The 27,169-nt window shown below is 40.5% G+C and overlaps 1 protein-coding gene across 1 annotated transcript in view; it reads right to left on the minus strand.

The window, feature by feature from the left end:
- Gdpd4 (glycerophosphodiester phosphodiesterase domain containing 4) overlaps nt 1-26,890 on the minus strand; it is a 74,638-nt gene extending 47,748 nt beyond the window's left edge. Inside the window, exons 1-9 of the mRNA XM_052181946.1 lie at nt 26,708-26,890; nt 22,949-23,052; nt 18,350-18,443; nt 15,392-15,451; nt 12,666-12,764; nt 12,440-12,533; nt 11,572-11,649; nt 10,567-10,712; nt 10,122-10,204 (exon numbers count right to left, since the gene is read on the minus strand). Coding sequence (XP_052037906.1) covers nt 10,122-10,204; nt 10,567-10,712; nt 11,572-11,649; nt 12,440-12,533; nt 12,666-12,764; nt 15,392-15,451; nt 18,350-18,443; nt 22,949-23,052; nt 26,708-26,890 — 941 coding nt within the window. The remainder of the gene's footprint in view (nt 1-10,121; nt 10,205-10,566; nt 10,713-11,571; nt 11,650-12,439; nt 12,534-12,665; nt 12,765-15,391; nt 15,452-18,349; nt 18,444-22,948; nt 23,053-26,707) is intronic.
- Nucleotides 26,891-27,169: the final 279 nt, after the last annotated feature.

Genomic DNA, 27,169 nt, shown 5'->3' on the forward strand with positions numbered 1-27,169 from the left:
CCAGAGGATCAAACTAGTTAAATAGAAAAAGTCTTTAGGGGGAAACAACAAAACTAGCCCCCATCCATGTAAAATTACAGTGTCTAGCATGTAATAAAAACTTAGTAGAGATGTAAAGATGCAAGACTATGTAAATATATGCTAGTGAGATTTTTTTTGACAGAGACAAACTCAAAAAGTGGATAGGATTAGATAAGAATGTTAAATAATATAGAATAACATCATAAATTCTATAACTAACATTCAAAGTAAACATGAATATAAAATATGTACGTAGAGCCAACTTTGGTGGGATAAAACACGCAGGAGGTTGAAGCAGAAAATGCCTAGTTTAAACCTTGCCTACAGGTAGAGTGTGTGTGTGTGTGTGTGTGTGTGTGTGTGTAGGATATAAATTAGAAATTGAAATTCTTGGGATGAAAACTATAATAAATTAAATATAAATTCTGCTAGATAAAATTTACAACGACAGCTGGGGAGTGGCCCAGTTGGTAACATACTTGCTATGCAAGCAAGAGAACCTAAGCTAAGATCTCTAGCACCCATCTGAAGTCTTGGCACAGCACACATTTGTAACTACAACACCAGGAGGTGGAGACAGGTAGATCTTGAGGGCTCCCTGGCCATCCACTCTAATCTAGATAATGAGATCCAGGTTCAGCAAGAGATTCTGTGTGAAACAGGGGAGCAGAAAATAAGAGAGAAAGGTGTGCCAGTGCCAACTTCTGCTCTCCACATGTGCCTACACAGATGAACAATTCTACTACTACCACATGCAAATATGTAACAGGTCATTCACAGAGCAGTAAATCTAAAACTGGAGCAATACCATGACACATCAAACCCAGAAGCTCTGGCCTCCAAAGCCAGGAGAAGGGCTTATCTTCCAGCTCCTGGGTCCTGGGAATAAAATGTGCACCACCACACCTGGCTGTCCGTGCTACTTTTATCACCATAGCAATGTAATAGATTTTGAAGTTCCACAGTATTATTCCTTGTAGTTTGTTCTTTTTCCACCAAACTATTGTTTAGGGTGTTTTGGTAGTCTTATACAAACTTTAAAACTCTTTTTTCTAGGTCTGTGAAAACTGCCATTGCTCTGTTGACAAGGATCACACAAATCCATAGAGTCCTTTGGGTACTATGGATGTTTTAATAGCAAAGAGTCATTCATTTCACAATGAATAGCAATGCTATTGACTGATGTGGTGCTAGGAACCCCACAATTGGACCTAGGACCTCACAAATACAAACTCTCAGCCCAGTGTTACAGATTTCTGCATGCTGAGTTGTATTTTGCAATTTTGCAGAAGAAAGAAAGGTACTTAGAAAAAATACTTGATATGATTTCGATTTTAAAAATATGTTGAGACTTGTTTTATGACTATACTGACTGGTTTTGTGTGTCAACTTGACACAAGCTGGAGTGATCACAGAGAATGGAGCTTCAGTTGAGGAAATGCCTCCATGAGATCCAGCTGTGGGGCAGTTTCTCAATTAGTGATCAAGTGGGGGAGGGCCCCTTGTGTGCGGTACCATTCTTGGGCTGATAGTCTTGGGTTCTATAAGAAAGCAAGCTGACTAAACCAGGAGAATCAAGCCAGTGAGAAACATCACTCCATGGCCTCTGCATCAGCTCCTGCTTCCTGGCCTGCTTGAGTTCCAGTCTTGACTTCCTTTAGTGATGAACAGCAATGTGGAAGTGTAAGCTCAATAAATCCTTTCCTCCCCAACTTGCTTCTTGATCATGGTGTTTTGTGATCATAGAAACCCTGACTAACACAATGGCTTATCATATGATTTATCTTAAAGAATGTGTTGTTAAGAAGAATTTATGTTCTGAAGCTATTTGATGTCATGTTCTATAAATGTCCGTTAGGAACATTTGGCATTGAGCACAACTTAAGTCTGTCATTTCTTTATTGATTCTCTCTGGATTATCATCCATTGGTGATAATAAATACTAGAATTCTTATTATTATGGTGTTGGTGTCTGTCTCAACCTTTAAGCCTATTAACATTTGTCCTTTTATTTGGGTTTTGAGATATTGGGTGCTATATATTTAGAATTATTTCACCTTGCTGAATTGCCTATTTTATAATTATATAATAACCTTCCTGTCTTTTTTACTGATTCTGATTGAAAAGTCCATAGTATTTGATCTAAGTATGGGTATTTTTTTTATTTCTTCAGGATGTCATTTGCATAGAACATCTTATTCCATTCCTTCACTGATCTCAGTCTATGTGTGTCCTCAGAGGTTAGTTCTTAATATAAGAAACTTGGAGTTAGGGAGTATACTTTTAGTATAGTTATTCCATGTCTTTTAACTGGGCAATCAACCCATTCCCATTTATGACCATGGTGGAGTGCAGTCTACTGATTTGTTTCTCCAGACTTGTTCAGTCTGTTTTCTTATGCACCCCAGGATCACCTGCTCAGGAATGGAATTACTCAAGATGAGCTGGGCCCTCCCACATCAATCAATCATTAGTTAAGAAATGCCCTACAGACTAGCCTCCAGGCCAATCCTATGGAAGCATTTTTTTCAATTAAATCCCATCTTCCAAGTTAAGTCTAGGTTTATGTCAAGTTGAGATAACCCAGCTGGCACCCAGAGAAATGCTAGTATCCCCCTTTTTCTCTGCGTTCTGGCCCAGGATAAAGTGGCCAGCTCTACTGTGTTCTCCCTGCCATCAGGAACAGAATCCCCCACAACAGTGAGTCCCAAACCACATCTTTCCTTCTTCAGGATGCTTGGGCCAGGTATTGGTCTCAGTGATGAGGAAAGCAACTGATACAATCGCTTTGGCTGGGGTCTTTCCCCTTTAACTCCTAGAACTCACACGCACCTCTCCAGGTCCACAAGGATAAGTCTGTCTGTTCTAGGGACTCTGGGAACACGTGTTACTTTGAGGATATCCTTTTTGCCCTTAAGTTTTGAAAGTCTGACATTATCATGCATTTTGTTGAGTGATTAGTGACCTCTGACTTTCCTGTTCCTGGATATTTGCTTCTTCCTGTGGATTTGGAAGCTTCTGTTTTTAACACTAACTTTCTGATGAGTTTCATATCCATGTGGAATTACTAAATCCCTCTTGAAACCCAACAGCTTGAATATTTGTTCTTCTAATTCTTTTCTAAAGCTGTTCAAACATTCTTCACACATTATATTATTTTTTCCTCTCCAATTATAATTTCAAAGAGCCTGTTTCTGAGTTCATTACTTCTTTCCTCTATTGGTCTCTCCTATCTCCTAGGATGTTTCCACATCCTCTCCCCAGCATAGTCTTGCCACCCAAGGTTGGAATAGTGTTAATGTACTCCATCCCAACTTATGATCCAGCCTTGAAGGCTCACCTCTGGTAGTACAGCTTTCTCTGCCCCAGTAATTGCAGACAGACCCCTCTGCATCTGACCTGCCATCAGTGATGTGTACTCAAATGCTAATCTAAGACATAACTGAGTTTTCCATTAGGACCTGCACAGCTTCACAGGTGTATCCAGCTGCTTGTAAATCAAGCCAGAAGACAAATGTATAACTTAATAACTTACTATATTATTTTCAGCTCAACTAAACTTTATTAAAAATATGCTTCCATCTCTGTCAATTTTCTCTGAGTACTGAATCATTTTATTTCATTTTGAAGATCATCGAGAGTTTCTTTAAAACGTCTTAAGTTCACTATCAAAGACTATACTAATTACCATTCGTTCACCTCCTGGTTGCTTATTTCAACTGTCAGGTGAGGTTATAATTCCATGAACACCATTGATACTTATTAATGTGTGGTGTGCTTGCTTCAATTCTTGCACTCTGGCTTTTTTCTTACTTTTCTAGAAAGTCTACCTAGGCTGTGTGTTTTCTCTTAGTCTATAGTAATTTCTGCAGTCATGAGTGCTGGAGTCACTGCAGAAGCACTGCCTCTGTTTCAGCACTAGAGGGTGATCCAAGCCCACTCTTACTTCAAATCCCCAGATGCTAATGTGTTCCCAGAATGAGCTAGAGAAGTCTCTAAACCTCTGCAGAGTTATATCAGTCTGAAAAACCTCACCCACAGTCACCAGGAAGTATTCAGACACTGGAGACTCTGCCCTCTCTGGACTGAAGTACCATGGAGGAACCAGGCCCAGGCCTCTACGCCATTCCTATATAGGGCCACCAAAACTGCAACACTGTCACACTCACCTCTGACATACTGCCAAGAATTGAAGCCCAGGTTGTTATTGACTGCTTACTGCTAACTCACAGCCAGAGTCCCTGAGTCTGCTGCAAGCAGTCATAGGTGACACTGGGTAAAACAAAACAAAACAAAACAAAACAAAAACCTAATAAACCAGGGTTGTTCTAGAGGGGCTTTCCGCAGGCAGGCAGGACTCTCAGGGTTCTGCCCAGTGTGAGGTTTCATACACTCAGAATTAATCTCCAAGACAAAGTCCTATGCTTGTTTCCCCATCCTCTCCCCAGCATAGTCTTGCCACCCAAGGTTGGGATAGTGTTAATGTACTCCATCCCAACTTATGATCCAGCCTTGAAGGCTCACCTCTGGTAGTACAGCTTTCTCTGCCCCAGTAATTGCAGACAGACCCCTCTGCATCTGACCTGCCATCAGTGATGTGTACTCAAATGCTAATCTAAGTCATAACTGAGTTTTCCATTAGGACCTGCACAGCTTCGCGGGTGTATCCAGCGGCTTGTGAATCAAGCCAGAAGACAAATGTATCCCTTTGGGATATAGATCTAGGGAAATTCTAAAATCTCCATCTGTGAGGACTAGCCTAGGCATACTTGTGCTGCCCAAGGTTTGGGAATAGGTAGCACAGGAAGTCTTTAAGCTGCCAAGATTGATGTACTTGAGTCTCACAGCCACAGGGACCCTCCTGGTCTGGGTGTTTGGTAGTGGTAGTGAACAAGCCCAACCCAAGGCTGAGATATGATGGACTAGACTAAAACTGGAGTCTGTCCTGACTCTGAGGTCTCTTTGCCTGAGGCTCAAGCTACCTGCAGGCTCTGTCTAAGACCTCCTCTGGGGAGGGGATTAGTTTCTACTTCACACAGGTCTTCTCCAAAGTAGGCAAAGCCTGTGGTAGCTTTTGTGCTCTGCTTCTAGAAAGTAGAATCTTGCTTTCTTCTCTGCTAATCATCATTGGGGAAAACGTGGTAGGAGTAATCCTGTAGCTAGTCAACACGATTCTAATAGCTCCGTCATGAGTGTTAGTCTGAGGACAGGGTCTATGGGGCCTGACAGGCCTGACAGGCCTGACACTGGAATTGAAGTCCAAGTCCTGTACTTGATTTTTCTCCTCCCACCACTCCCTCTTCTCCCTCCATGTCAAGGAAGGACCACTGTCAATTCTTTTCTTCCTGCTTCTTCAATAAATCCTTCCTTATTATTTTACTAAAACCAGGCAGTGTGATTTCTTCCCTAGCTTTCTTAACTCTTATAAATGAATTAGCCATTCAAAGGGTATGCCCATGGTAAGATTATAATTAGAGGATTTGACCCAGATTTGCCATCTTGCTCTCTCCTAAGACATTCAGAAAGATGAGTCATGTTAGTACTATCCATGTTTTCCTAATGTCTAATGAAGTTGAAAATATTTTCACTTATGAACTTGTTGCCTGTATGTCTTCTAGTATAAAATACCTATACATGCCTTTTTGCTACTTTTCTAAGTGGTTCATTTATTTTTTAATAATACCTTGCACTATTGTAATGGTTTTTCTTTTTATTCTTTGAATTTATTTTTTTTCTAGAATTCCATACACGAGTAGTACATTTCCACTACCTTCTGTTCCGGCTCCACCTTCTGTTATATGCCCTCACTCTTGAATTCATGACCTCTTTTATAAACATTATTGACATATACAAAAATAAGCAAACTAAGTCTATTTGGTGTCGTTCATATGTGCATATGTTGAGGGACCACCTGGGGTTGGGTGACCTATCACAAAGCTTGTCCTTGGAGAAAACTGATTCTCTCACTCTCAGTGACCATTGATTACCTATAGATAGGTGGGACCAAAAAGCTACAGAAAGTAAACAAATGAAGTTATAATTACTGAGATATAAAATAGGACTAAGAAGATAAACAGCACAAAGGCAATAAACTGATGATTATCAACACACACTTTTTTAAAAATAACTTTTAAATATTAATGGCTTTAATTCTCCAAACAAAAAATCAAAAGTTAGATCAACAGATTGAGAAACAAAAATCCATATTTTTTTATCTATAAAAAACTTTTTTTGCCTTCAAGAATAGGTATCATCTTAGAGTGAAAGGTTTGGGTTGGGCTATCCCAAAATAATAGAACCATGAAGCAAGGATCACTACCCTAATGTGTGACCAAAATAAATCTGAAGAATTAAAGAAGCACACTTCATTCTGATCAGGAAAACAACCAACCAAAAAGACATTAGAGTCCTACACATATATGTACCAAACCCTGGCACACCCAGTTTCATTAAAAGCATACTAATGGACTTCAAGATACAGGTTAATCCCAAGTTAGTAACAGTATGTTATTTCAGTACACTTCTTTCTCCAACATACTGGTTATCTGGACAAAAAATAAACAGATAAAAGTAAGAATTGAATGGCATCATATATTAAATAGATTGAACAGATATGTAATTACATTTTTGGAATTTTAGTATTTTTAAAAAACACAGAAATAAGAATGTGTTTTTGATGTTAGCCCAAAAGCTAACTCAAAATAAACAAGTTACAATTCACAGACCACAGGAATCTCAAGAAGGAGGACTGAAGTGGGGGTGCTTTGGTTCCTCTGAGAAAGGGAACAGAATACTCACAGGAGCAATAAAGGAGACAAAGTGTGGAGCAGAGACTGAAGTAAAGGCCACCCAGAGACTGCCCTACCTGGGGATTCATCCTATAAATCGTCACCAAACCCCGACATTATTATGGGTGACAAGAAGTGCATACCAAAAGGAGCATGCCATGGTTGTCTCTGGAGGGGCCCTGCCAGAGCCTTACTCATACAGAGGCAGATGCTAGCAGCCAACCATTGGACTGGGCATGGGGTCCCCAATGGAGGAGTTGGAGGGCGGTCTGGAGGAGCTGAAGGGGTTTACATCCCCATGGGAAGAACAACGATGTCGGCCACCCAGACGCCCCAGGACTCCCAGGGACTAAACCATCAACCAAGGAGTACACAAGGTTCCAGCCAAAAATGTGGCAGAGGAATGCTTTGTTGGGCATCAGTGCTTCTTGGTCAGGTGAAGGCTCAATAGATGCCCCAACAAAGGGACATCAAGGGGAGGTGGGAGTGGGTTGGGTGGAGGGGCATAAACTTGGAGGCAGGGGGTGGGAGGAGGGGTTGGGGTTTTCAGGGAGGCGGGAAACCAGGAAAGATTTTAGCATTTGAAATGTAAATGAAGATTATATTCAATAAAAAGAAAGAAAGAAAGAAAGAAAGAAACAAAGAAAGAAACAAAGAAACAAAGAAAGAAACAAAGAAAGAAACAAAGAAACAAAGAAACAAAGAAACAAAGAAAGAAAGTGTTTTCATTTAATCCAGGTTTGAGGATATGGGGCTGCTTTGGACTGTCTGCAGCAGCTAGGTATGATTTGCCTCATGCTCTAGCAGAGGCATGTTTTTGCCAGCCGCAGATAGTTTCTGAGATTGTGTGACATTTGGAATCTTTTTCAGAGGATATCTAAATGCTAGGGTCTGAGAGGCAGTTGTTGTTGGTTTTGGGTCACTTAGGGGGTTTGACTGCAGTTTGTTAGCAGTTGTAGTCAAAGAAGAAACAAAAGGAAAGAAATTAGAATCAAGGATCTCTTTCTCCCTCCCAACTGTTCTTCTTTTGCTCCTAATTAGTGCTAGGGGTGAAACAGGGAGGGGAAGAACCCACAAAGTAGCTAAGGCCACCTACACAGATGTTTACAGAAGAGTCCACCCAAACACCAAAGGCTATACCTTCTACTCAGCGTCCCATGGAACATACTCTAAAACAGAGCACATATTAGGACACAAAACAAATGTAAACAAATACAGAAAATTTGAGATACTGACACATACCCTGTCTGACCACAGTGTAGTAATGCTTGAAACTAACAGCAAAAGAATCTCTAGAAATGACACAAACTCATAGACATTAAACAACACACCCTATTTTATGCTATTTTATGTGAAATTTGAGTCCCATTTTAGTATCAAGCAGTTCTTTATATTGCATTTTCCCTGTTAGAATTGTTGATAATGAATTTCAGGTCCTAGATGAACCCTGGATGACATGCAATCCGAGGTAGTAGTGAAGATTTAGGAATGACAAAGTGGTAGAGGCATTTGCAAGAGATAATTTTTGAAAGTGAAGTCAAGCAACAAACAGAGAAATAAGGAGTTGGAAGAATAATCTATTTGAAAAGTTAACACACAGCAGATAACAAAACTATGCTTTAGGGGTTCACTGGACCAGAACCACATTATGCCTACAACCATTCGGTTCTTCCAGAAGTGACAAAAGGGTCCCATTGAAATATTCAGTTTCAATGAATCCAAAAGTCCCCGTTTGGGGATCTGGCAATCAAGTCTTAATCTCTACCTTACCATGTGTATTTTAAGCCTTATGGCCTGAGCTACAGTTCTCTTATTTGAACCCAGATGACTCCTCTGTTAACTCAAAAGTTCACTTTTCTGTTTTCCTCACTGAATTCCTCACTGAATGAGTATGGAAGGACTACATGCTCAGCATATATATTAATGCATTCACAGTAAAACTGAAACCTTTTGACTTCCTAAGCTACCTACATACATAAATTCTATAGTAATATTGTTCCCCGTCTCCCCATTCCCATCCCATCCCCTCTGGCTCCTGGCTTTGCTATAATCCAAGTGTTCCTTTGCATTTCTTCTGAGTATTGATATACCTTGCTGCCCAACACTTTAATAACTCTTCCCAAAGCATATTAAACAACAACAACACAGTGGACTGGGGTATGGATCAATGGAATGGTGCTTTCCTGGCATGTACAAAACCCTGAGTTTGAGCTGCATCACTGTAAAATCTGAAATTAATTTTTTTTAAAAAAAGCTGGATGTGGTGTACACCTGTGGTCTCCAAAAAGACTCTACTTTAGGAAGTAGGGGCAGAAGGTCACAAGTTTATATCAACTCATCCTCAACTATATAGTGAGTCCAAGGCTATCATCCTGTAACACAAGATCTGGCTTCCCAAAACAAAAGCCAAATACAAAGTTGGTGAAATGACTCCCAAACGTGACAACTTGATTTTGATCTCTGGGACCCACATGATGGAAGGGAAGAAGCAACTCCATCCTCTGAGCTCTGTTAAATACACGCCATAGCACACATGTACACAGGCTTAAGCAAACAAGCAGTGGTATAATAACATTAAAAAGCAAATACAAAGAAACAAATCAACAACAATAACAACAACCACATCGCAAACCAATAAGCCATCTAGCCTCTGAACCCCTGGCTCTCTAGTACACATTTATGGGTCCCTATGACTTGTCGTTGCTCGTTAATGTGCCTTCAAATTGGTTGATGTTTTTGTCTGGAATGACCTCATCTCTGGTTAGCAAAATATTTTCCTTTAAGGTTCACACACACATAACTTTGAGCATACAGATTATTTCTTTCACAGAATAGGAAGAATCCTTCTCCTTCCCTGAGGCTCCATTGGACTTGCTTTATTCTTCTCTGAAAGGCTTGTTATCACAAATGGCCTTCTTCTGTGCCCACCGGCAGCTATGCCGCATCTCCTTCACCCCAGGAAGGTAAAGATGACTATATCTCACTCAACTGCATCCCCTGAACACTCAGAAGGCAGCCTAGAATATAGCTGATATCTAGGGAATAGTGATGAGAAAGTCCTGGGTTAGGGTTTGTGGTTTACACTGGAAAGCCACTTGGATTGCATGTGGTTTGTGAGCCTTGGGTAAAGAACACAGAGGTAAGGGGATATATTTTATAAGGGAAATATGATTCATATATGTGGCATGTACAGATATGCTGTACAAACATGGAAGAAACTCTTCAAGGCTTGTCCTCTTTACACCTTGAGCCAACTGGTCGTTTCCCCTGACACTGGACAAATCCCCCTCTTGCCCTCTACCCTGGGCCTACCTTATGAATATATCTGTCTCCAGGCCAAAAGCATCAAATTCAACAGCCTTCTCAAAGGACATCATGGTATTCTCTGGCGCCATCTATGGAAGAAAGGGACATTAAGCACTATGCCTTAGAGTCTTTCCTCCCAACATTTCTTTTATGGTAGGCATGGAGCCTGGGAGTGAAAGGGCTTTGAGAAGCAGAGCTAGTCTCCCTGTGCTCTCTTTTCAAAGAGGTTGGTATAATCTCCTGTATCCAGCCAAACACTGGGCACAGTAAAGAGAAGCTGACCAGGAATTAGATGGCCTGAGTTCAAATACGACATATACAACTCTTTATTCTTGCCATGCTAGGATTCCTTTTTCCCTCCATGGCTGCTGATGTTTCTGAGGTTCCCTTCTCTCATCCACAGGCCCCACACCTACCTGCATTCATCCAAGGTCAATAATCTCAGACCTACCATGGGTGCGCCTCTATGTCCAAAGAGGGTAGGCTTAGGCCCTAAATTCTCCTTCTGAAGAACGCAGGGAGAATAAATCCCCAGTGGCATCAAATAAAGGAATAAAAGAATAATCAGGAAGGACAGTCCAGCAGCTAATTGTAGAGCTGAAAAAGTAGAGACAAGTGGGTAAGAAAGAAAAAGGGATGGGGCGCCATTTCAAGCAGCTAACTACCCAAGGCCGCAGCCAGGCCATGATTCACTTCCTTTAGGGGGTTGGATATAAATACACAGGATTGTTCAGATAAAAGTTTCTTTTTTTTTTCAGGGCTGGGTATTGAATCCAGACCACATATTTGCTAGGCAAGTGCTCTACCACCGACCTACATTTCAGACAAAGACATTATTATTAAGGTAATATTGCTGTCACTTGAAAGTAAAAATGGAAAAACGGTACAGAAGGTGGGTGGGAGGAAGGGACGGACGGACGGGAGCTGGATGGGTCGGGGGAGGGAAGAGAAGGAAGGAGACATAAGAAACAGCATCTCAGAAGAGGTGCTTGGCTGGCTCGGAGAGAGCCCCTATGGCTGCGGAGATCATCTCTAGAGACCCTCTAACTTAGGGCAGAGCAGGATAGTGGAAACGGCACCAACTGACAGGGATGCGGGTATAAGCTCTGTCACCTCTTATAGTAACTGAGGACACATGATGTAACTTCTCTGGGTCTTCATCTTTTTTCTGTAAATTATGACTGTCTGAGCTAGCACTGCTCATAGAGGTGGTATGACAGTGCTGACTTATCATAGTTGATAAATAATAGTTTTGTTTCTTTTCTTCCTTCTTTCTCCTCTTCCCATGCCTCCACCCATACCCAGCTCCCACACCACAAGCTATCTTTAATTTCTATTATCAACTGCTTCCCAACACCTTCTGTTTTAGACCTCTGAGGAGTCCCACCCACTTGTACATTGTTTAAATTACTACCTATGCTTCAGTGACTTTCAAATTGAGATCTCCATCTCTAACCTCTTAACCTTTTGAATACATTACACCTCTCCAGTATTTCTTGCTCGTAATCTTCCATCCTGTATCTTCTTATTCTAACTAAAATAGAGAAAATAGTTTATTGTTGTTCGTTTTATTGTTTTTTTCTAAAATGCACTACAATCACACACACACACACACACACACACACACACACACACACACCAGCACCAATATTAAGCCAACCCTTCACTTGCCTGCACCCTCCCACAAGCCAGGAAGCAAGTCCTTTACTTTTATTATTGGTCCTTTACTTAACCAATAATAAAAAGAGAGATAGATGTAGAAAGAAGACCCTACTGCTTTCCATTTGCAAAGCAGTTCAACGTACAGAGCTCATCGTCTTGTTCCCACTATCATTGCAAAAGAATAGAGAAGAATCCAGCTGCAGAGGCAGCCTTTCTTGACTCTTTAAGTTGCTAGGTAGGACAGGGACTCACAGAGGACTTCTCTGAGATGCCTGATATAACCAGAGCTCTCAGGACATAGCATTAATTGAAATCAGTGACATTTATGTAGGAACAGGCTAAGTCTTATAAGTAGCATCCAGGTCAAAGCAGAATTAATATGCCCTCTGCTGTCCCCATTGCCCCAGATAAATGGTGTGCATTAACATAGAGGGGGGAAAGATGTTTTTCTAAAAGAATTCTTCTCAGAAGAAGGCTGATTTAGTCACAGAAATACTAGGATAGGCTGCAGGGGTTGGTAAGTGAGACCATTAAAAAATGCCTATATAATACACTAAAGAATTTTCAAAGAGGTACATGGGAAGCTAGCTACCATTTCTGTTTCTTTGAGTGGTGTATGTGAGTTGGGGAGATCAGGCAAGGTTCCGCCTCACAGGATGTACCTTCGGATTCCAAGTGGGCCACACAGATGGCTAGAGGCCAGGAAATGATAATCATCACAGTTATGAGGCTCAGGTGCACGAAGGGAGCAAAGATCTGGGGAAAAGCCAAAAGTCAGACTAGCCACATCTGGACACATCTGGACACAGACCAGCCACATCTGGACACATCTGGACACAGACTAGCCACATCTGGACACAGGGCTGACAAGGATAGGGTGATGCTTACCTGTAGTGACAGCCCAACTATCAGCCACTTGTCCTTCCAGAAATGGCTTAAAACACCAAGTAATATGGAGCACAGGAAAATGACTATGAAAATGAGGACCTGGGGAAAGAGAAAGGGGTTATTGTTGTTGTTGTTGTTTCGTTTTTTACTTCTAGACACCAGATTTGGATCAGACTTGTCCTTGTGAATTGCATATTATTAATTATATTACCTTAGGCCCTGTCTTTTAAATCTAATTATCTTGTGAGTTCTCAGTGTTAGGTGGGTCCAATAACTCACTTTTATTGTTCCTAACTCTTTGCTGTGCAGCATGACTGGAAGGGATTATATAATTGTGTGGCTGGATGCTATTACCAATCCAGTATCTCCATCCTTAAGCCAATGATTTTCATCCTTAGCCATCCACCCAATTTCAATAATAGCCATTATGAACCTTTTCTCCTCTTTGACTTAAAAAATAAAGAAGTGCAAGCTAAGCTCTCAAATACATAAACTTGAAGTTACCAGCCTCTTAGCAAACTAAATGCATATAACAGTTGAACTGGTGAATTTACCTCTTATACAATACCAAGCTTTACAGATGATTTAAAGAATATAAGCAACCATAGGGTACAAATAAAATATTTTCCCCTGGGGAACTGATCATATAAAACACAGCTGCTCATGAAAGCTCTTTCTTTACTCATCCACATTAGTCAGGGATTCTGATTTTGAGCTTAGAATATGAGGTGTGTTTTGAGCCAAATATATAGAAATGTTGCCTTACAGAAGGAGCCATTTTGTGTATATACCATCTTTATCTGTCACTCTATTAATTATACAGCTCCAGCAAATCCTTTTCCATCATAAAAAAATCTGTAATTCCAGGCTTATTTAACGTAAAAGCAACCAAGATATATTAGGTCTATCTTGTCAGAAAATTTCAGAGGTATCCCATTATTGCTAGCTGACTTGACACCTTAGTTTTTGTAAGGAAGTCAAGTTATTAGCATGTTTACAAAGACTTTTGACTCACTACTGCAATCTGAAAGCACTCTCTGGGCTTTTCTGGGTAATCTAAAGAGTCTAGACCTACTGCTAATCCTATCCCTTCTGGGTTATTCTGAAAAAGGATAAAATTAAACTTCCAAGCCTTAAAGTAGAAGCAGACTCGGAAAAGTCCCATTCTTGCTAGTTTGAAGGACTAACCGAAGTAATTACCTTCCAAGGGAAGGTCATGTCCTCTCAAAATCCCCTCCCTCACGTCTCTCTGCCTCATAAGTGCAGTTAGATCCAGAAATCCTTCAGGAAAGAAGGTTTGGAAAACAATGGCAAGATTTTATCAACTTGATGGACAAAATCCACTGAATATGAATAGGAATTAATTCTAAGGATGATGCCAGACGAGACGAAAGCATAATTTAACTTTATAAATCAGTCTGACTTTACTAATAGGAACATATATCAGAGGTTTTCATTTGGGGATACCAGCATCTAAGATTTAAGCAGCATTTTGTTCTCTGAAACTGATTCAATAATCATTACACGTATTCAAAAAAGGTAAGGTATAATAAAAAAGTTCGCTGAAACATGTGACTTAATTAGACACTAACATTCCTACTTTAGAAACTAACAAAACAATTTCTTGTTGGTTGTGTATGAAAATGGAAAGATTCAGTGGCTAGAATTTAACCTAGAGCATATGCCTCATCTGTTCCTGGCTGAAGGTAATAGCTGTGCTTAATGAAAGTGGGATGCCAACAATGTCTTCGTTGAAGCTTTGTTGAAAGGGGGCTGGTGAAATAATAAGTTTCTTGTGTCCAAAGTCTAAAATGGGTAGTATTAGCACTGATGCCTTTTCTTTTTAATATTCTTCCCATGCAACAGCTCATGGTTTCAATTTCCATATATTTTAATAATACTTAAATTACTCTTCCAATTTGAATTTGTCATTTGAGTAAGAGGAGATTTAAGGATGTCACACAAAAGACTTGACATGTTCCCAGACTTGGAGAAATATTAGCTTGCAGTCACAACCATGCTTGCTTGAGGAGGTCTATAAAAAAAGGAAGAACATGTGCTGATCTATCAATGGTAGGACAAAGTCAGAAACTCCATGTTGCAAGTATGCTATTGGTCCACAGAGAGTGGAATGAGGTTGCCTGGTCTCTGGGGACCAGGTATAAACTGACTGAGAGAAGCCATGGTGGTGTCATTTTAAAGGGATTCAACTAAGGGAAGGCCACTCAGATCTTAAAGACGTTTCAGGAGGATCATAAGGAAGCAGGCATTGACCCAAGGAAAATGTCATTGTGGAAAGAGCCACTGCCCTCTCTATCAAGACAGACAGAGGCTGAGTCAAGCCCAAATAGAGGAAGTAGAATGTTCTAGAAGTAGAAGTTTAGAAAGTTGGAGATGGGGTGAGCCACAGTTTTACTGACTTAAATGAGGATGCTATTGGGATGGAAAGAAACGGCAAAAGTAAGAAATGTGCCTAAGATTTCATTGGGACGGGAAGAACAAAGCTGGGGACTATGACATGAACCAGTGGGAGAGAGAAAAAGAAATGGTATAGGCTCAGCAAGCTCGGCACTTCAGTTCCTACTGTCAGAACTTTACATATTTCAGTTAAACAAGCAGATCTGTCCAGGCAGTGACGAAAGAGGGCCGGATGCACACGTAGCATGGAGCACTGGGGAGGTCCCGCCGTCTGTCTTTGGTCTCCTGTGAGGACGACAATGTCTTACCTTATGAGATGTATGCAGGTTCAGTTCAATCCTTTCCCAGAGCAACAGGAATCCAAGCAACTGCAAAGCAAAGGAGGCAAGGTGAATATTTCCAGATGACTGAAGTCCTGCCCAGAGCAGCTCAGTAGTTCAGGTGCCTCTTGTGATGGACACCATCTTTGCATCTTCGGGCTACCCTTGATTCTCTCTTGCCATGGCACTTCTCATCCCTTTTAGGCGCTTCTTCCCCATGCCACTGACCCTTGAAGCCAGTTCAAATGTCATTTCCTGTCTGTAGCTTCTATTAGCATCCTAGGAAGAATTCATTATTCTTCCCTCTGGGCTCTCCCAGCCATTACCACTGATGCTTCCTGAATTTCTGCACACTACTTTCTCTGTGATGGACTTCATGCCTGGTAGTGCTTAGATTCACTAACAAGAGAAGAGGGTTTACGAGACAACTCTCCCAAGGGTCATTTAAAAGCCCTTTCCAGGACTGGTGCTGATGCTAATTATCACTAACATTAGAATATGCTCAATACATTTTAAATCTAAGTCTAAATCTAGCCAGTCTTCAAGTCAGTATGAGCATAGAAACTGTAAACTTGAGTCCTCAGATGTTAGCATACTCATGTGCAAAGCACTTACCTTTTACTACAATAATTTTATGTATATGATCTTATTTATTTTTACTCAGTCCTATAAAAATACCATTTTATTAAACATTTTCAACTGAAAAGCAACCAAAGCTTAGGAGAGTTTAGTCAAATTCTAGTAATCTTGACCAAAATTACTACCCAGTAACCTTTGTTCTTCACTGCCAGGAATCAAACTCAGGGCCTCGCACAGTGCACAGCATTCTTACCACTGAGCTTCACACCAAGCTCTCAAAGCAAGCGCCCTAATGATGGGGGTGGGGGGAGGGCATGAAGCCAGGCCTCTCTCCTCTCTCACCATTGTCTGAGAGAGGTAGGTTACCTAGTCTATTGAAACCAAGACTTTGCTGGGCACTAATGATCTCATGCTGGAAGCTAACAATCCCATTTCCCACTAATTGTGTGTAAGCGTGGTACAATTCAGTGGTCCAGGATTTAGCTTAGAGCATATATTACATCTGTATCTTCCTCACTGAAAAGAAAGATTCTACCTTCACATCACAACTTCTAGAATGATTTTCTGAAAATGGAAACCCATGTCTGGCAAGTACCTTACTCTTGCTTTCAAAGCCTTTCAAAGTCTGTCACACGTTACTCTCTCAAAATGTTTTCTCAGCCCACAATGTTCCTTCCCATTTCAATCCCCCATGTCAAAAACCATCATCTGTTCAAGATCCCACTCCAATGCTGCTACATTTTGTGTGTGTGTGTGTGTGTGTGTGTGTGTGTACTTGGTGTAGATGTTTCCACATGTGGTCATGTTTATGCATACATTTACACAAGTGCATGGATCACTTTTATCTTTGGGTAAAAGGTCTTTCACTAAACCTGAAGCTCATTGCTCCCTAGTCAATGAGCTTCCAGAACTTTGCTGTCTCTGCCCTGTCCCCACTGAGGCCCTGGGTCTGATTCTGGAGACCTCAACTCAGATCCACATGCTTACACAGCAGACACTTTACTGACTATGCTGTCACCCAGCCCTCCAGTGCTACCTCTTCTAATAAGTTTTACTTGATGTTCTTTGCTAGAAACTCTCTCTCCGTCTTAGAACCCTTGACAAGCTTCATGTGGGCATCTCTAATGATAATGACAAAGCTCCATCAGAAGCAGTTACTTTCTTCTGTGACTTAGTTGTCTAAGAGATTGTAGACAATGAGTGAAGAAACAGCCATAACTCGATCTCATCCTGCTCTGTAAAGATTATTTTCCTTGTCAATTTGATTGGATTTAGAACCACCCTGGGAATACTTCTGCATGTTTGTATAAGATTTTTAACAGAAAGGCCTGGCTTAGGAGGGGAGACTCACTCTGAATATGGGCAGCAACATTGCATGGGCGGAGGCCTTAGGCTGAATAGGAAGGACAAAGGGACCTGAAGGTGAGCATCCATCTCTCCTGGCTTCCTGGCCTGGAGATTTAATATGCCCAGATGCTTCCTTTGCGTGCCAGCTTTCCTTCTCTACTACAAAAGATGACACCTTTCACACTGTAAGTCAAATACTATGTCCCCACACACACACCTCAAGTTTCAACTGTCAGTGAGAAACAGAATGAACACATCTCTATCGAGGGCTCTCCATGAAGATAGAAACCACATTTTACTTTTCTTGATTTCTACATTCTTAGTACTTATTACAGTAATAAGTATGTAGAAATACTTATTTCATAATGAAATAATGACTATTTAATGACTAATTATTTAATGACAAAACATAATGACTAATACATTTTAGAAGAAAATATTGCAATTGGCAACATATTTAAGGGTTTGACTCTTGTGGGTCAGAAAGAAATCAGTGGAAACATGGAATTATGAAATTAAAGTAAGTACACAGTTTTCCTTGAAGTTATCTTTCTGTTTGGTTCTTCCTTTTCATGGCCCTTTCTCTTACATGGTGTGCATTCTTCATGCAACATGACTTTATCATGTCATGCAAGAGAGGCAGGGTCATACACAAGCAGTTTGCATCTGAGCTACATGACTAGTGTTTGCATAGTAGAACTGGTTTGATGTGTAAGTCCCAGACTATGAGTGTAAAACTCTTGGCACTTAAATGACAATACTGAGTAAACTAATGGATAGAGTATAAAATGGGGGAATAAAAAAGGGGGTGCTCTGTCACCCACTCAAAGATCAGCTTGATCAAACACATCCTCTAAATAGATAAATCTCCTTCAGCCATTCCTTGTGCATGGAATGGAAGGAGATGATGTAGACTCCAACTTTGCTAATATCAAAGACTCCAGATACACACAATATAGCACTGGAAGGAGTAATCCCGGAGGCTGTTCAAGGAACAAGAAGATGAGAAGCATCACTCACCAAAAGCAAGGTAGTGTAGGCAACCAGGATCCCAGCTGCACTCAGCACCAAAATGGACCATAAGAACCAGCGTCCTGTCCCTAGATAAACGACCCTGGAAAAAAATGTTTCAGCCCTTAAAATATAGGAGGAGTCAGTAATAGCATCTACAGTAAGGGTAAAGACAAGAACAGGTTAGCCTTCAAAAAGTCTCCACTCCCCAACAAATGGTGGAGACAAGAAAAGAAGCACCTTGCGGACAGATCTGTGAGCACTTTGGGGGATATTTTTTTTATTTTAATTCTGGACTATAACCAACCAGATATATCAATGAAACCTCTATTAGTAGAGAGATCTTTTAAAAGTTTTTAATAACATATTCAAATTTATATTATCTTTAATAATTAACTGTGATGTCGAAATTCTGCAATAACAAAAGAAAAAGAGTCACCTTCTGTCTTAGAGTTTCCATTGCTGTGAACAGACATCATGACCAAGGCAACTCTGATAAAGGACACCATTTAACTGGAGCTCGCTTACAGTTTCAGAGGTTCAGTCCATTATCATCATGGCAGGAAGCATGGCAGAGTCCAAGCAGGCATGGTGCTGAAGAAGCTAAGAGTTCTACCTCTTGTTCCAAAGGCAGACAGGAGAAGACTGTCTCACAGGCAGCTAGGAGGAGGGTCTCAAAGCCCACCCACACAGAGACAAACTTCCTCCAAGAAGGTCACACCTGCTAAAAGTGCCATTCCCTGGGCCAAGAATATTTAAACCCCCACACCTCCTAAACTAATTACGTTAATACGACTAGTTGTCTCTACCTTTCAAGCCCCTTGTCCAGGTACATGTACACCTTCTCCCACAATTGCTCTCATCCATATGAGAGAGCTGTGTCCTACACATGTTGTTCCTAAAGTACCATCTATGGAAACTCTACTAGTGACTTGTTGAGAGAGACAATGTTGTATTGGTCTAGGTTTTCTATGTCAAAGAATCTATACTTCCCATTTAAAGAAGACAAGAAATGATCTCCTTTCCACTCAGAAACTAGAGAAATACTTAAAAGATATTTTTTTTTTTTAAAAAAAAAAAAGGTGGGTAGCTTTCATAGCAAGAAGGTTCTTGGGTAAAGATGCTGCAGAGGAAGGGCACTCTAAAGGAGAGCTTATGTAAGGAGGGCTTCGAGACAGAGCTCAGTGGTAACTATGTGTCTCATGTATGATAGGCCGGGGTTCAATTCAGAGGTTGGGTGGAAAAAAGGGACCCAGTGAAGTTCTCAAAACAAATGAAATTTTGCCCAACAAAATGCAACTAATAGAACAATCAAAAAAGGTTAAGAAAACACATCTAAAATGCAAGTCTGGTGAGATGACTCAGTGGATAAAGGTGCTTGTCGCCAAGCCTGTTGACATGAGTTTGATCTTCAGAACCCATGTGGTAGAAGGAGAGAACTGACTCCTACAAGCTGTACTCTTGCTTACACACACACACACACACAGAGAGAGAGAGAGAGGGGGGGGGTGAGGGAGAGAGAGAGAAATAAAAACTTTTGTAAAGTTTATAAAAGTGATTTTCAGAGAAGTAAACACTTGGATTCACAGAACAAAAATAGTATTGCTTTTACACTTGATCTTAGCCAAAAGGCCGAGAAGTGATATAGTATTGCTTTTAAAAACAGGCCTTGAAAAGAAGATTAAATAAAAAAGATCAAAGATGATCTTAATAGTGGTTTACATGAAACCAAATTATTACTACTCAAACAGTAATTGAGTGTTGATATTGACTTTGTTTCCTAATGACAAGAAAAAAGAATTGACATTTAATGGGACATCTTTCTTCACAATCATCTTGCTAACTGTTTTTATTTCTTTTTATTTCTTCTTGACCCCAAAAGCTGTCTTTAAGGCATTTGATCCCTGGTGACCCACTTGACTGAACCCATGCACTCTCAGCAGGCACAGGGCTGCTCTCACCCCTGCTGTGGAGGAGCCAGAGGGAAAGAAGAACTGGGATGCTTCTCTCTCCCTCTTCTACTGCTTCTGTCTCTGTAATCTGTGGTCACTCTTCATGGAGAGATGATTGTCAAAAGGAGTGTCATTTAGAATGAAAAGGATTTTGCTTATGTGACTGCTCATATATAATGCAACCTGAAAGGGGAAGTCTCTCTCTAGCCACCACTTCTTTAAACTGGGAATATGTAACGCGATGACTGCACTGTGGACTCACTCTACGTGGACTGGCCAAATTTAAGCTGCTTCTTAATGTTTCCTGAGCAGTTTTTTCTTCACCAGAGAGTTTCGCTCTAAGAAAATATGCATTTTCTTTTTAAATAATATTGTTTATTTTTATCTATTTTGTGGACACAGGAGGTGCATGTGGCAGTCAGAAGACTTCTTGTGGGAGTCAGTTCTCTCTTTATACCATGTGGGCTTCAGGGATCAAATTTATGCTGTCAGCCTGTTGAGCCATCTTTCCTGCCTTAATAAAGGGTCTTTACCACTGATATCAAAACTACAAATTAAAGAAGCAACATAAGCTTAAAGCAGAACAAAAACAAAGAAACACACACATGATCATAAAATCACGAAAACCAAATAAAGAGAAAACTCTTAAAAGAAGGCAAATTTTTCAAGGACAGCTTAAGTTCAAAAGATCAAAGATGGATAGCATACTTCTCAACAAAAAACAAAGCAAGAAGATGGGAGAGTGACGGAGGGAATCACGGTGCTAAGAGAAAAACTGCAAATTAGAATTCTAAGTCTAAGATACCCTTCAAGAACAAAGATGAAATAGATCCGTCTTCACAAAAATAGGAACTTCCAGAAATAGATCCCAGCAGGTCCTTGTTAAAGGAAATTGAAAGACTTTATGAATGTCGCCACCAGACAACTTCTGCCGTGCTTAGCTACAGGACTTTGATAGCATTCAAGGGGTGGGGGAAGTACAAACTTGTGATTATTAGACATTGTACAGCCTTAGTCCTTTGGAGATCTCAATGCCAGATATCTTAAAATCCATACACACAGAGAACAATTGAAATGCATGTGCTGAAGAATAATTCAGAACAGATCCATGATAAAATTGCTTAGAAACTGATAAAATATATTGAACATGCACAAAGCATAAACAGCACTAAAGAGAATATATTTTTAAAAACTGCTTTGAAAGACAAATGACTCAAATTAAAACAAAATAACTCCATCAAGAAGACTTTTTGAGTAATCAAACTGGAATCTTTAATGTTTCCATTGGCAGCTTACCACAGGAACTGGCTTTTACCTCTACTATAAGCAGAACTGGCCACAACCTTTTGAGAAAGTACTTTCGCAAAGAAACAGAACTGATTTTAAGTGTTCATTCTCTCAATGCCAGTTGTACTAATCTAGTCTGAGGAACATTAGTCAAAAAATGAAAACTCCACTTTATCGTTATCTTATCAAGACATGAATGTTGTTCGTAATGCAGAGGCAAAAGTGAGTAGAAACCCGACTCCAGCTAATCAGCCGTGATGGCAGAGACTTGTAATCCCAGCACTTAGAAAGTGGGAATGGAGTCAGTGAGAATGCCAGTTTGAGGCCAGCCTGAGCTACACAGCAAGGCTTATAGCAAGGCTCTGTCCCTGTCCCACCACCCACCATACAGAAAGCAAAGTTAATGCATCTTCATGTCGTATTTTGAAATCACATAAAAATAATATTCAATATGAGTTTTAATAACCTATTCAATGCTTATGTTTATTTCATGGAAAAATACAAAGCAAAGTTATAAACATAATGGTATAAAATAAGGACGGGAAAAAGCTAGGTTGTGATTGTCGCTTAAAAGTATGACTATTTTCCAATTTTCTGCATTTAAAAAATCAATACAGTCTATTCATTGTGCAGTGTTCTCATGTGTGGAGGTCGAAGGACAGCTTGCAGGAATCAGTTCTCTCCTTCCAGCATATGGGCCCCTCAGCACGTAGGCTCTGTGGGAGATGCCTCTATCCACTGAGCCTCTCTCCAGCCCTAATTTCTGCCTTTTTAACATTTAAAATAAGCAACTAGATTTAACTTTATAAAGAGAAAAATAAATCGCATTTCATTAAGGAAAAAAAGAGGCCTCACATCTAAACATGCCTTCTCCCACAAACACCAAACAATGGATTAGGTTTACAAAGTGATAGGATGGATGTCTGAGATTGGTCCAGGAATATCTTAGCCATGAAAGGGAGCTGAGAAGGGATATGTGTCCCTGTGTTCAGAGTTCCGAGGAACCCCTAAAGACAAAAGAAGGAAGCACGGGCTGTAGGAAAAGCAGAGAAAGCAGGGCTGAGGGACATAATCGTGACAAGCAAGAAGTAAGGACATCAGTAGTCGGACAGACTTCGGAGTGAAGATGACAGCGGATCCTGTTTGGCATTCAGTGTGTTGAGTGAGCACGGGTGGAAGGGAGGGAAAGTGTGGGTGCGAGCGTCTGACTACTGCCCTAGAGTCACACCTCTTACCTACAAGCTATGCAAAACCCTCTTCTGTCCGCCCTTCCTACTAAACCACCAGCTCTTTTCTACCTGGGAAAGCCCAAGTGGCTCTCCAGTGAAGGAGTCCATACACCAAGAAAAATACAGAAAATGGCACTCACCAGTCAAAGCTGTTGTATTCATTGGAGGTTTCTACCCAGACGAACAGAAAAAGCACAGACAAGATGAATGCAATTACCAGGCACACATAAAAAAATTGCTCTTTCTGGAAAGAGAAAAAAAAGTGTAACTTAGCTCCATTTGTACATGTGACCTCAATAATTCTTGTAAACATTTGCCAAAGGTCAGTACTGTTCTGGTGTTAGACATTACCTTCCTACGGCTAGAATAATCTGAGGTCTTGTAAGGAGGTGTGCGGGCACTGAGGCAGCGCACCATGACCCAGAGTGTAGACACAGCTGACGCAATTTTATACACACTCCTGCACAGAACCTTAGTGGACCTTTAAAATACAGTGATCAAATCATGTCTCTGCCCTGCTCAAACGCTCCTAGGGCTCCCTGAGCCTTCCTCAGCCTCCTCGGTGATAGGATTAGTCCTCGCCGATCCCCTACCTCATCTCTTCTCCACCGACTCGCTTTCCAGAGGCCAGCCACACTAGCTGCTTTCTGTTTCTATAGCACATCAAAGTTGACTCTTACTCAGGAGGAGCAAGGTACTTGGCAGTTCTGCCTGAAGTACATTTGTCCCAACACAAGGCTGGCTCTGTCTCTTCATCTGGAGATGGATCAAAGGACTTGCTTTCCACAAGGTCTCTGACCACTCCCCTTACCATTTTCTAATACATTTTTCTATTTTATCTTCAAAGACCTTATTACTATCTGAAAGAATTTCTCATCTATTATTTATTGCATAACTTATCCCACTAGAATTTTAGCTGCTAGAAAGGCCAGAAAAGACTTTGGCTGTCTTGGCTACTGTGGTATATCTGATATACTTAATAATTTTCTGCTAAATAAATCTGTCTCTCTTCTTTTAATATCATAACCATTCTGGCTTGAAAATTTTCAAGGGTTCCTCTTTGAATATTGGTTAAAGCTTAAATGTTTTTAGCCTAATGTAAAGATGTTAGAATTTCATATGAATTTTCTTTTCTGATCCTAATTATTATTTATTCCTTCAAGGGTCTCTAAATTCAGCACTGGAAATCTAATTCTCCACATCATTGTGCATTTTGATCTTTAGATTTTTGGTTAATTCTCTCTGCCCTCCACCACAAACTCAAAATAATTGTCTAATTTCTACATGTGGCTTCCCAAAGCCAGTAACCCTAAGAACACTACAGTAATAATAACCATAAAGTAGTAGCATTATTTCATGCCCAACTCAAAGTATATTCTAATAATATCTCTGCTATTCTCATAGCAACTCTTCTGGTAGGTTTTGCTGTTAATATCTCTCTGATTTGGCTTCTGAAGCACAAAGATATTAAATAACTTGCCTAATCTCTTATAACAATGGGTCACTAACTTAGGGATGGTCAGTAGCAAAGACATAAATTAAATCTGGTGGTCTTTCCATTTATGCTATACTCCATCTAAATAGAAATGGGACTTGAAAATCATCTAGGGACTTTACCTAACTCAACCCCTTAGCTACAGAGACAGTAGGGTATATCACATAACCAGTTTAAGTTACAGTTACAATTACATTGCATACATAGTCCCAAGTTCTGATCCAATGTTTTTGCCATCATACTAGACTGCCACAAATGCTACCATTTTCAATACTGCTTCCCTTTATTTCTTACTCTATATGCTTTGTAGCTCTCAAATGATTGTATTCTTCACTCCCGAGCAATGGCCAGGTCTAACCATCTTTCTCCATAGCCGCCTTCACTACTCTAATGCACACCACCCACACCTCTTCTTTGGCACACTGCCACAGTTTCCCTTTGACAGCAGAGGCCTTCCTACATTGGCCGCTTCTGATACAACCTCTGTACATCAAATAACCATTCCAAATCATAGCTCAGGCCATATCCTCAGATTAAAATATGGCAACTCTCTGGTGATGGAGATCAAATCCTGAGCTCCATGCGTGTTCCACACATGCTCTATCGCTGAGTTACATGCCCAGGCATCTTTAGGTATCCTTTATTTCCTATATGACAAGGGTAAGTTCTTAAAATTACACACTATCTGATTCTTTAGCCTCTCCAACTTCACTTGTCAACACTTCTCTATTCAGTTCTGCACCACCTAAACCTACCAACCTACATACTCCCTACATGCTTTGACCCCTCTAAGATAATATCTCATACCATATCTAACCAATTTACCTGACCAATTCTTGATCATCTTTCACCTTCCAAATAGTTGCCCATGGCCTCTCCCTTAAAGATATGCCTGTGTGTTTGTACATGTATTTGTTGCTATGCTAGAATATTTAACTTCCCCCCCAGCAGAACATGAGTTATCTGAAAGTAGACCATGCCTGAAACCAAGTATCTGGCCATGAAAAATATAAGGGACAGAAGAACCTTCTTGATTACTCCAGGGAACCATCCCATTTCCTACATTTTTCCTCTATAACTACTCAAACCAGACATAAGAAATGAGAAATCCAGGACTGGAGGTGAAGCTCAGTGATGAAGTACGTTTCTAGCACATTCAAGGCCTTAGATTCACAACCATCAAAATCCCAAAGATAGGCAGGTGAAAACATACATTTTCTAAAAGATTTATTTAATATATGTAAGTACACTATAGCTGTCTTCAGACACACCAGAAGAGGACGTCAGATCTCATAACAGATGGTTCTGAGTCATTATGTGGTTGCTGGGATTTGAACTCAGGACCTTCAGAAGAGCAGTCAGTGCTCTTAACCACTGAACCACCTCTCCAGCCCCAGAAAATGTACATATTTATAAAATAAAATACATTAATAAGAAATTAGAGATCTAATTAATGAGAATCTTGGTCTTTAGTTGGACTATGCTTACAGTTATGTAAAAGTGCATGATTTGATCTACTGCACCTCAGAGCTCACCAGAGGGCTCGGTACACACTGCTTAGAGAGACAAGGCTTCCTTGGGTTATGCTTCATGCTACCACTCAGTTTCACAAGAGTTCTGTCAGTGAAAATCAAGTACTTGCTTGACCAGGAGCAAACCTTGTTTTCTACTGACTAGGTTTCCTATCTGCTCCCCGCTCCATCCCCCCAGGAACACACTTTACCCCTTAGAAACTAACAAAATAGAAAATTAAAGATTGAGGTGCTGGTGAGATGACTTAGTGGTTAAGGGTGTCTAATGACCTGAGCTCAATCCCTGCACCTTGCATGGTGAAAGGACAAAGGCAACTCCTATAGGTTGTCTTCTGATCACCACAGATGTTCTCTCTCTCTCTCTCTCTCTCTCTCTCTCTCTCTCTCTCTCTCTCTCTCTCTCTCTCTCAAAAATTAATAAAGACTCAGACAAGGACTACTGTTGATAATGAAAAATTTGGGCATTCTTGTAATTTCCTGTGAACATCTAATTGCATCCAAGTCTTCTTCAAAATCCAATGAATAAATGTAAAAGTGAATGAGAGAATAAATGAATAAATGAATGATATAAAAAAGACATCAAGAAAAAGAAAGGAAATAAAATTAATGGGCTGGTCAGGTGCTCAGCAATACAGCTTTTACCTAGCATACAAAAAACATAGATCTGATATCCTATAAAACTAAAGAAGAAAGAAAGAAAAGAAGACATCAAGTCCATTCAACTCTGGCTCTAGACAGTCACAGTACTTTGATGGGAAAACTGAAACTCTGTGTATCCAGCCTTGGGACATCCAATGAGTTCTGCAGTGGTTAGGGACCCACCCACACCCACAGCTCAGTAAGTGTAGTCTGGCTCCTTTCCATCTCTGTACCCGGGAGCAGCAACAGGATCCAAGTTCAGTTTTTTCATACTCTCTGTATTGCCATTCACAACTGTAGCAGCCAGTCAGGAAGGTGAACCAGCATTTGTGGTTGAAGTATTGTTCTATCCATGGACTGGAATTCTCATTTGTATCTTTTGGCTTGCTACTAGATGCAGCTTGGATCTCTTCCATGATTCACGCTTTTGCTGGAAGGACAAATAAAATAATCAGAACCTAGGGTATCTCCTGTTCATTTACTCTAGCCTGCCATCCATAGACAATTCTATCAACAATAGATATATAAGAACAGGCATTTACACTCAAGGATGAATTGTGCAATTCAGGACAGAGGAATAAAAGCTTCATCCAAGCTTCCCAACTAACTCACTGAACACTTTTTGTAGCCATTACACCACTAGGTATAGTTCTCTCACTTCTGAAGTGAGACCACATTTCTAGCCTAGTCAACTA

This window comes from Apodemus sylvaticus, chromosome 1, assembly GCF_947179515.1.
Source record: "Apodemus sylvaticus chromosome 1, mApoSyl1.1, whole genome shotgun sequence".
Classification (NCBI taxonomy): Eukaryota; Metazoa; Chordata; class Mammalia; order Rodentia; family Muridae; genus Apodemus; species Apodemus sylvaticus.